This window comes from Apaloderma vittatum, unplaced genomic scaffold (genome assembly GCF_000703405.1).
Source record: "Apaloderma vittatum isolate BGI_N311 unplaced genomic scaffold, ASM70340v1 scaffold23435, whole genome shotgun sequence".
Taxonomy (NCBI): domain Eukaryota; kingdom Metazoa; phylum Chordata; class Aves; order Trogoniformes; family Trogonidae; genus Apaloderma; species Apaloderma vittatum.
In genome coordinates, this window is record NW_009719250.1 from 31,159 (window position 1) to 40,290 (window position 9,132).

The 9,132-nt window shown below is 46.8% G+C and overlaps 1 protein-coding gene across 1 annotated transcript in view; it reads right to left on the reverse strand.

Annotated features, from left to right (window-relative positions):
- Window positions 1-9,132, reverse strand: part of SLCO4A1 (solute carrier organic anion transporter family, member 4A1) — a 12,624-nt gene that overhangs the window by 2,369 nt on the left and 1,123 nt on the right. Inside the window, exons 2-8 of the mRNA XM_009870563.1 lie at window positions 8,471-8,561; window positions 7,461-7,582; window positions 7,062-7,173; window positions 2,340-2,494; window positions 1,473-1,668; window positions 723-888; window positions 1-118 (exon numbers count right to left, since the gene is read on the reverse strand). The exon at window positions 1-118 is cut by the window's left edge and continues 67 nt beyond it. Of these exons, the coding sequence (XP_009868865.1) occupies window positions 1-118; window positions 723-888; window positions 1,473-1,668; window positions 2,340-2,494; window positions 7,062-7,173; window positions 7,461-7,582; window positions 8,471-8,561 (960 nt within the window). The remainder of the gene's footprint in view (window positions 119-722; window positions 889-1,472; window positions 1,669-2,339; window positions 2,495-7,061; window positions 7,174-7,460; window positions 7,583-8,470; window positions 8,562-9,132) is intronic.

Sequence of the window (9,132 nt, forward strand, 5' to 3'; positions counted from 1 at the left end):
TGAATATGAAGAACAGGAGCAGGGGTCTTTTCGCACAAGAAGAGGCGCATTTCCCTGCCTCCGCGTCGCCGGGGCTGGGCAGAAGGGTTTTCTCAATGCAGCTACACTCGTGGTAGACCTGGGAAAGAAAGGTCAGTGGGTGGTTTGGCAGGGAGAGCACAGAGATAGTCAAAGCTTTAAAAAGAAAGAAATTCAGGGTGGGTAGAAACCAGCTGGTTTCAATCCCAGAGTGGAGCGAAGCAGAAATCAAGCTGCATTCTTGACACACCTCTGTTTTAAAACAGGTTATTAAATAAGAGAAATTAACTTTGCCAGGCAGCCCTTGAATGCTGCATGTCATCGTTACCCATCTTTATGAGCAACGTGCTGGAAGGAGGAGGAGGCGTGTGATGTTCACTGAAGGTCCAGAATAAGAACTGGAGTAGAAATTGCCTAACAAGCTCCCTGCTTGCCTGTGTGATTTACCATGGATTTCAGTGCAGTTTGACCCAGAGTGAGGCAAGAGTGGTTGGACACACTGGGGGAAACAAAGCAGAGTGACCTCCAGGCACCTTCTGCCTTCGTCCCAGGTGATACCTGAGAGCATCCAGCCTGCACCAGGCTTTTATGCTGATTTGCAGCTAAGCTCAAACTTAGGAACTTATGGATGTTTTTGCAGAGCCAGCCAAAACACTCCAAAGATGTGCCACGACCTTATTAATAGGCAGTGCTCTCAGACATACCTTCTTGCCATTCCTGAGGTTTTCAGACACTTTTTTGCATCCAGCGTGGCAGGGAGAGTAATACATCACGTCATCGCTCCCACAGACGGGGCTGTAGGTCTCCTGCAGACAGCCACACTGGGCATTGCAGGCTGCTGTCAGGTTTAGTTGGCCACCAGGCAAAGCACTAAGGGAAACACAGGAGCAGTCAGCAGAGAGACACAGAACAGCATTTTCTAGGAGAAAATGGGTGGAGGAAGAGAAGAAGGGAGATGATAGGAGATGCAGTGGATCCCCAAGCAGCATAAAACCAGGCTTGGGAAGGGTTTAATCTCACCCACTCTTAACCATGAACAGGAATCCTGCCCTGGAGCTGTCTCTTTCCCACCGCTACCAAGAGAGTTTAAGTGACCAGCTCATAGGGAGACATCTCCATTTAGGCACTTTTTGCCTACTTTATCCCACTGGATAGAGATGGGGGACCCTTTGAAAGCAACTGAAGAGTGGAGCATCTCACACTTTGGCACAGGTGATCTCCCCTCCCTCACTAAAGAGGGAGCCTGTTCCATAAACTCCAACAAGATGAAAAAATTAGGACATCTATATTCTGGGTCTCACCCTCAATATCTGCCTGTAAGAGTGACTGGACATGATCTTCCATTACCAACACATGCACACATGAAGTACACCCAGAACCATGTATTTGGAGTTAATCCTGCTCCATTCTGCCCAGGGCCAGGGAGCACAAAACAGTGGGATGATTGTTATTACCTTCCCTCGTATGTCTGGGTCACTCCTGCCATGGGCATGTTGGGGCAGTGAATAAAAAAAATGAATATAGCCAGCAGACTTGACACTGTGCAAAGTAAACACAACTTGATGATTCCTGAGCAGCGGAGTTTAAATTTATTCACCAGGAATCCTCCCAGGAATGTGCCTCCCCCGCCGGCTGGCACGACCAGATAACCTGGAAAAAAAGGGGGGAAAAAAGCCACAAGCAAGTTTAGAAATGTCAGCAAGGAGTTTTCACATCTGGATGCATTAACTGTGGTGTGTCTGCATGAGAATAACCCCTTGGTCGCTGTGTGGCTTCTTGGTGAGAATTAAGTGGAATTTGTTACAGTGGGTAACAGCTCAGGTAACATGGCATGAGCTTGGTAAGGCAGCTTCTCCTATCCAGAGATCTTAAAAGAGCCTCTTCAAGGAGCATATTGTGAGTATTGAGGCTTGCTGGACATGACTTTCTCAGTCTACGATACGGCAGCTAAGTGAGCATCTTCTCAATTTCAGGATGTTGACAGAAGACCCCTGGTTCAGACATTCCTCCTTTGAAGAAACATTTAGTCAACATCTTCTGGTAATGCACTAGAAGGAACAAACTACAGTTATTTTGCCTTCCTCTAGAGGGTAACAGATGGCTACAGAAGTGACATTTCCTCCTGGTGTTAGTAGATACAGCTCTGAAAATGCACTTGGTACAGATGTGTTGTTGGGAAATGATCCTATCTAACAGCTGAAGACAATAACCACTTTGTAAATGAACTGTAAAGAGTGTTTATCTCCATTCTAAATGAGCTACAATGCTCTTACATTTGTAAGCAAAATGGAAAAACATTGCAAGGACTTGTTTTTCCTTACCAAAAAAGGTGGCAGCTTCAGAGGCACTTAAACTAAACTGAGACTCCAAGAACTTGGGTCCAAATGTGGACATCCCAGCAATGAGGGTGGCTTCAGTCGCTCCTGCTAAGCAGAGGAAGATGAAGGTGGGGTTCTTCAGAAGCAGCAGTACTGATCTGGAAAGGACAAACATACTGGAACTCAATCACTGCAGCATATTTTGATTTCAGGTCTGTCCCCTATCATTAAGCCAGAAGGGCCACATGTAAGATGAGGCAGCATCCCACCGTGCTGCCTCTCTTCGAAAGAAAAACCAAGACAGGTGCTAAGTGGAGCTTGAAAGAGCAGTGAGTTTCTCCACTTACGCCTATCGAGTCCTACTAGCCACGGTAGGATGCTGAGGACGCCCTCACCTCTCCCTGTGTGCCTGCACAGAGCAGGTGTCAGTGTTCCGGGGGAGAAAGTCTCTCTTCAGATGAGGATCAACAGTTTGTCCTTCAAATCTGCCTTTTTATATAACGTTTCTCATGTGCCAACCTGCTCTGGCTCTTTTTCCTACTGGGTGTTGTCCTGACTATCTTCAGGTGCCCAACAGACATGCCTGCCCTGTCTGTCTTCTATAGCCAACCGTTCAGGGAATGTGAGAACATCAACCAAACACCTAAAACAGGAGGGAACAATTCTGAACTCTTCTCCGTTGACCTCATGAGGGCACCAGATGGGTCTATGTAATTCATGCCCATGTTCAAAAGGGCAGCTGGAGAGCAGCAGTGTGTGTGTGATATAATTCACACCCAGGGTGCCCATGATTTGTATATGAATGATTTCAGTGCTAATTTTCCAATATTCGGGGCCAGGCTGAGTACCTTGCACTCCTAAATGGGGCAATACCCAAAAGACACTACTCCTCACCAAATCTCAATCTTTTTAAGGTTTTATTATTCCCTGAGGCAGTTATTTTGGGACTCCCAACCCAAACAGCCAAAAGCAGGGAACAAAGTTGTGTTACATCCTCACATACACACATGATCCTCATGCACACCCACGTCCTCATGAAAATAAAAATCTCTGATAACCAAGGATGTTTTGAAGCTCAGAGGAAATACCAAGCAAGTCTTTCTATATAGAGGAAGCACCTCCAGAACACCTTATATCCCACTGGAAAACAGATCAATCTTTCTCCCACAATCGAAGCACAGCTTTACTTCGAGCTTAATGTCTAAGTCGAGCAAATACATTTTCTTTTCGACCCACGGGGATTTAGTAGAGAGCCACAGACATGCCTGAAAAAGATGCCATCTGTCATTTATATGCAGAAAGATGATCCAGCAAAGATTCCATCTCCGAGACAAAGCAAGGCCTTGGGGCACGCGGGATGGTCTCAATTATCTCTTGCTATCTCGGATATTGGACTAAGAGGGCTGACTTTGCAGGGAGCGTTTTGTAACGAGCTTGAAACTCTGCTGCATGACTTTCCCCAAGCCTTTTCCCAAACCAGTACCACAGATGACCCCATTTCTGAGATGGGCACAACCCTGCAGCGATGGCAGCACCCGAGATGCCATGGGATGCTCGCTGAACCGAAAGGCACAGCCACTTACACCTCCTGCTTTGATGGAAACGTAAAATCAGAGAAAACCTACTGTAGTACAGTCAAGTGAGAGACGTGTTGAGGCTCAGCATCAGGTTTATGCAACTTTATCCACATAAAGTGGAGAACTTCATTGCACCAGAAGAACAAAGCTGAAAGATAGAAATACCACACATTCTTACACCTTGAATACAGGGGGCTTTACATCACCATTGTGTAGATGTTGAGATTAGTTTAATTTGCTAAACTATTTTCCAGGAATGATCTTTACAGTCGTGCTTTATTTGAAAGCACAAAGCCTAATCTCTCAGTGAGAAAAGACTTCTTGTGGATTTCATGGCTGATGGAGAAACGGTGCAATGCATTCACCTTTTTCCAGTTCAAGAGAAAAGAGAAGTTGTTCACCAGCACTAGTGTGACTGTGCCTGTGGCCAACGGTTAGAAAGAATGGCTGCAGGTAGGAAACTGCAGAGGAACTGCTTCTAGCACCAAGACTAAGGATTTACTCATATAATTTAATCTGTGTGTAGACAGAAGACGTAGCTGCGAAGAGCTACAGCATATAAAACATTACCAAAGTCAATACAGACCTTTAAATTGCTATCAGAAGGGTTTTAATCGCATCCAGAAACCACCTCGTTCTTGAATAGTCTTGACCTTCCTCAGTTCTTGCAGCCACGGGGATTTCAGGAAGCTCAGCACTGCTCAGAGATGAACCCCACCATTTACAAAAGACTGATGCTGTAAGACTTTACCGATGTAGTAAGAGGTGCTCTTCCCTCAAGTGATGGTCCTGCTAAGCGAGCTGGGACCACCTGAAGAGTCAGAGCCTGTTCTTCTGAGGAACACTTGTATGCCTAGGACACCCCAAACTGTCACGGAGTATGGCCACAAGCTAATGAGTCATTAACGATAGACAAATATTTATGCAATCTTCAAGCATGTGAATGGTGTCTTTCCCAGCACAAAATGACACCTACTGTCACCACCACCAAGGGGAGAGAGGGCAGCATGTATGTCCCACAGGAGTGTAAACCAACCTCCTTCTACAATGCATGGAAGCTGTAGTAAAGCCATGAGACAAATGGAAGCCCCACCCTGCCACCTCATTCAAGAGGGAGGACTGAAATATTGACTGTAGCTTCCTGTGTTGAAGAGCAGGGCTTGAGAGCACAGTGAGTGATCCTCACAAACACCGTCCCGCAGCTCGCTCGGACAAAGCCTCCTCCCCTGACACAGCTCTATGTGTCTTCTGTTTGAATCTGCCTGCACTGACAGCAGGGGTTATTTCAGGAAAGTAATCATATGGGACTAGAGAATGGAAAATGTTGTTTTATCAGGCCTTTTCAACCCAAGAATTAAGACAGAGCTCTCTTCAGGGCAGAGGATTAAGCTGTATGGGCTGCATTCCTGTAAGGTCCTGCTCCTAGGCAGCACCGTGAATACAGCAATTCATTACACTCGCTTACAAAGGACCTGATTGCATGAAACAGTGTTTCATTTCATCAGTATTTCTGCTTTTCTTTGTGAGACTCTTGCTGTCTGTACTGTGAGAAAATGTGCAGCACCCGATCCCTTGTTAAAACAAAAGCAACAGTGTCCTTTGGCCTTGCTCTCCAGCCTGGTCCACGTGGCTCCAAGAGCCGCCGCACAGATGTGATCTCCTCTGTAATGCAAGTTTCCAGAATAGCAAGCCTTTAAGGCACTTCCCTTCTATTAATCAAAAGCAAGGAACACAGAAGTCTGTTGTTTTTTTGCTTTCAAATTAAAACCACACTAAGGTCTGGACCGATCTGAACCATTTGATACGAGCAGTTCACCTGCGGGTCTTTGTTCTTCAGGAACGAGGGGTGAAAGAAGACGCTCCCAACAGGGGATTGTCTCTGTACCTGCTGTCAGACAGCCTCCACCGAGAAACAGTGGGAGCTTTGGTCCAGATGAGCAAGAAAAGCATCAGCCACCGACTATCAGCTCACTCTGCTACCCTGTTTGTGTTGGTTTTAGTCATACCCTTACCATTATTTAAATGCAGGTTTTGAATTTAATTTCTGTGCAGAGAATAAAGCCGTGACCTAAGAAAATGGCACCCAGTCAAGAATGCCATTTAATAACAGTATTGAAATCTGCTCAATGTAATATTTCCCATAAAACTGTCTTAACCCCTAGTAAGCTTCCTATGAAGACTCCAAGAATTTCAGACCAACGTGAGTGGCTACAACACAGAGCGACGGCTGCTGAAAACTCCTGCCCTGAGCACCTGCTTCAATCCTCCTCTGTCAGCACAAAGGCAAACACCCCAACTCAAGCTCCAAAATAATTGCTGGCAGCAGCACAGGGTTTGCCAACATCAAACATTTGCCTTTGCATAGGGCAGCTGTCACACAGGATGCAAATTCCTCCCCAAGAATGGTCCTGGGAGACACAAAAAGGAAGAACCCCCTTTCTGAGTGCAAGATCCAAAAGGAATCGATACCCTGGTTCGCACACACCTAAACCCAGGCTCGTGAATAAAGCAGCACTCCCCCTGCCCTCCTTTTAAATACAACTCAACACACATACACAAATAACTCAGAAGACTTCAAAGATCGTTAGCAAATGTTTCCAGGTTAAAAGACCACATTTTATTTTGGCCACTCACTTGTTCCCACCCAGGATCCCTTTAAACTTTTCCTACCAAGCCTTTTTTGGTGCAAGCGCGCTCGCCCACGGCATAGAGCCAAGCAGCGCCCTGTGATTCGTGTGCTGCTCTGTCCCTGCTTCAAAAGAGAGATAAAAAGTAGTAACACATAAAAGGTGGCTGGAAGATGCAAAAGTGAAAAAAAAAAGAAAAAAGGGAAACTAAGAATAAAAGAGAAAGGGAACTGAGAGGTACAGCGCAGGATATCTTGTTCCCTGGATTTGGAATAGAGCTATAAGAATCAGTATTTTGTTTGTGAGTGAAATGGACCTTCACACACAAACGTGAGCTGCTGAAAACCACAGACAGGACAAGTCACTCTGCAAGAAAGCAGATCGTTATGTTTGGAGATGCACAAAACCTCTTAGCTAGCATCAACCTTTTGGCAAAATCTCTTCACAAGCTCGGTTTGGGCCCATTGCTCTCTTTTCTAGGCAGGGCTCCTTGAACCTCAGGCATGGGGTGGTTTTCTCACCGAGGTAGATCTTTAACTGTTTTCCCAAAGTCTGGATCCGACGCTTTTTTGTGGCTCCCATCTTTTAGCTGATGAGCCTCTGACACCCTCATAACGATATACCGCTGGGATCCTGAAAATGAGAGGCAAAGGGGAACAAGGAGTGTGTGAGACATGGGATGTGGATGGTACCGAAGTGACAGATTTGCAGGGGAAAAATGCAACCCAGCATCTTCCCTCCACCAACAGCTGCAAGGGAAGAGCAGGGAAACAGGGAGCTGGAAAGCCATGGAGGTGAAATCCACCTGGGTATTACAATTTAAACACTGGAAGCTCTTCTTCTACCCCCGTATCCCCAGCTGCACGCACATGTAAGCACACAAGCCTGAGTACCAGCCCCACTTCCCTCGAGCCACGTACCTGGGAGGCGCTGGGGGTACCCCAGGATGGGGATGGAGATGAGGAGGGAGGCTGCTCCGGCCCCAAGGAAGCCGATCCACCATGCCCCCACCCACAGCGTGTTCTCCGGGGCAATGTCGATCCTGGAAGAAACGAAGGCAAAAGGACAAAAAGCGAGAGAAGCGACGGTTTGAAACGGAGCAGGAGAGCCCGACGTGCCTCTCGCTGAAGCTGGTAGGGATCGGCGGGACACAGGGGGGACATCAGGGAAGGAAACCGAGCTCTGCCCTCTCCCATGGTGATCTGCTGGGGATGCTACATCCACTGTCCCCCTTGCCACACCACAGTGCTGCCTGCTTTGCGAGAGAGCACAACGCTTAATGAGCCTGGGAAATTACATAATTTAATTCTCCTGGCTTGCACATTCTCCCCTCCCCATTTCATGTGTGCTTTGGGGGTTGCTGCAATCCTTGTTCCATCCTAGAGCCACCCGTTGCAAGAAAGCCGGTGGAAATAACCCATTTTTCCCCTGGAAACCCACCCCGTTCATCTGCCAAAGAGCCTGTAAGGAGATAAGAATAAATTACAAATACTCAAAAGCAAGGAGGGACTAAGCATCACTGCTGGACAACTAGGAGGACGAGCAGCACTGGTGGTAGTGTTGTCTCATCAGGGAACTCATTCAAAAAATTCACCTGCTGATCATAGCCTCATTAGCACAGGCAGTGCAGCGTGAGGAAAGATTTAAGCTGACAGGTTTGTCAGTAATTTTCTTCCAGAAACAGCAGTAATGCAAGCCACCCTTCCAGCCTCGGCCCCCTGCAGAAACACCACTGAACACCACGGACACGTTTCCACCCAGCCACCAGGTCATTTCTCCAGATTACTATTGTAATTGTCGTTGCTGCTACTATTACTATTATTGATTTTTTTCTATATTATTATTTCTATATCATTATTATTATTATTCTACCCCAAATAAAACATATTGCATACAAGAGAAGAAACAAGATTATTTTTTAGCAACTTACTCTCTGCCAATTTCAGTATAAATATTTAGAAACATTCCTCCTACCAGATAACCCGCTGCAGGGCCAAGGATTGCAGCAGTGTAGAAAACAGCTGAAAGGGAAAACAAGCGGTGTTAGAGAAGTCAGAGCAGCTCAGGTAGGGATGCTGCCCATGCCCAGCATCGCCCAGCTCAGCCCAGCCCGATTCCCTCCTGGATCAGGGATGCTCAGCCTCTCGCCTCACATCCCTCTCCCTGAGCTACCAAGGAACAAAGCCAGACAGTTTTGACAAGTTTTTATCTCATGCTTATGGCCCAGAGAAACTTCTGCATCCAACCTGGCGATTTTTACAGCATGGAGCAAGCAAACTTGGTTTAACGGAACACTGAATGCCGGTGTGAGGAGCAGCGGTGCTGTCTCCTCGCTGACAACACGCAATGTCTACGCGTGGCCGGCACTTATTGTGGTTTGTGGCCGCGGAGAGATCACCAACTTTCTGACAATCTCCTTTTGATGTCCCTTCTCTGCCCGCACAGACAGAATGGTACGGACAGACCACTGAGTTCTGAAACTGCTAGAAGATCAAGCCTTTCAGCAATTTCACCCTGTTGGACTGTAAGTATCTGACAATTGCTAAAGTGATCAGCGACATAGAGCAGAGAGAGCTGAGCCTCTTCTCACAC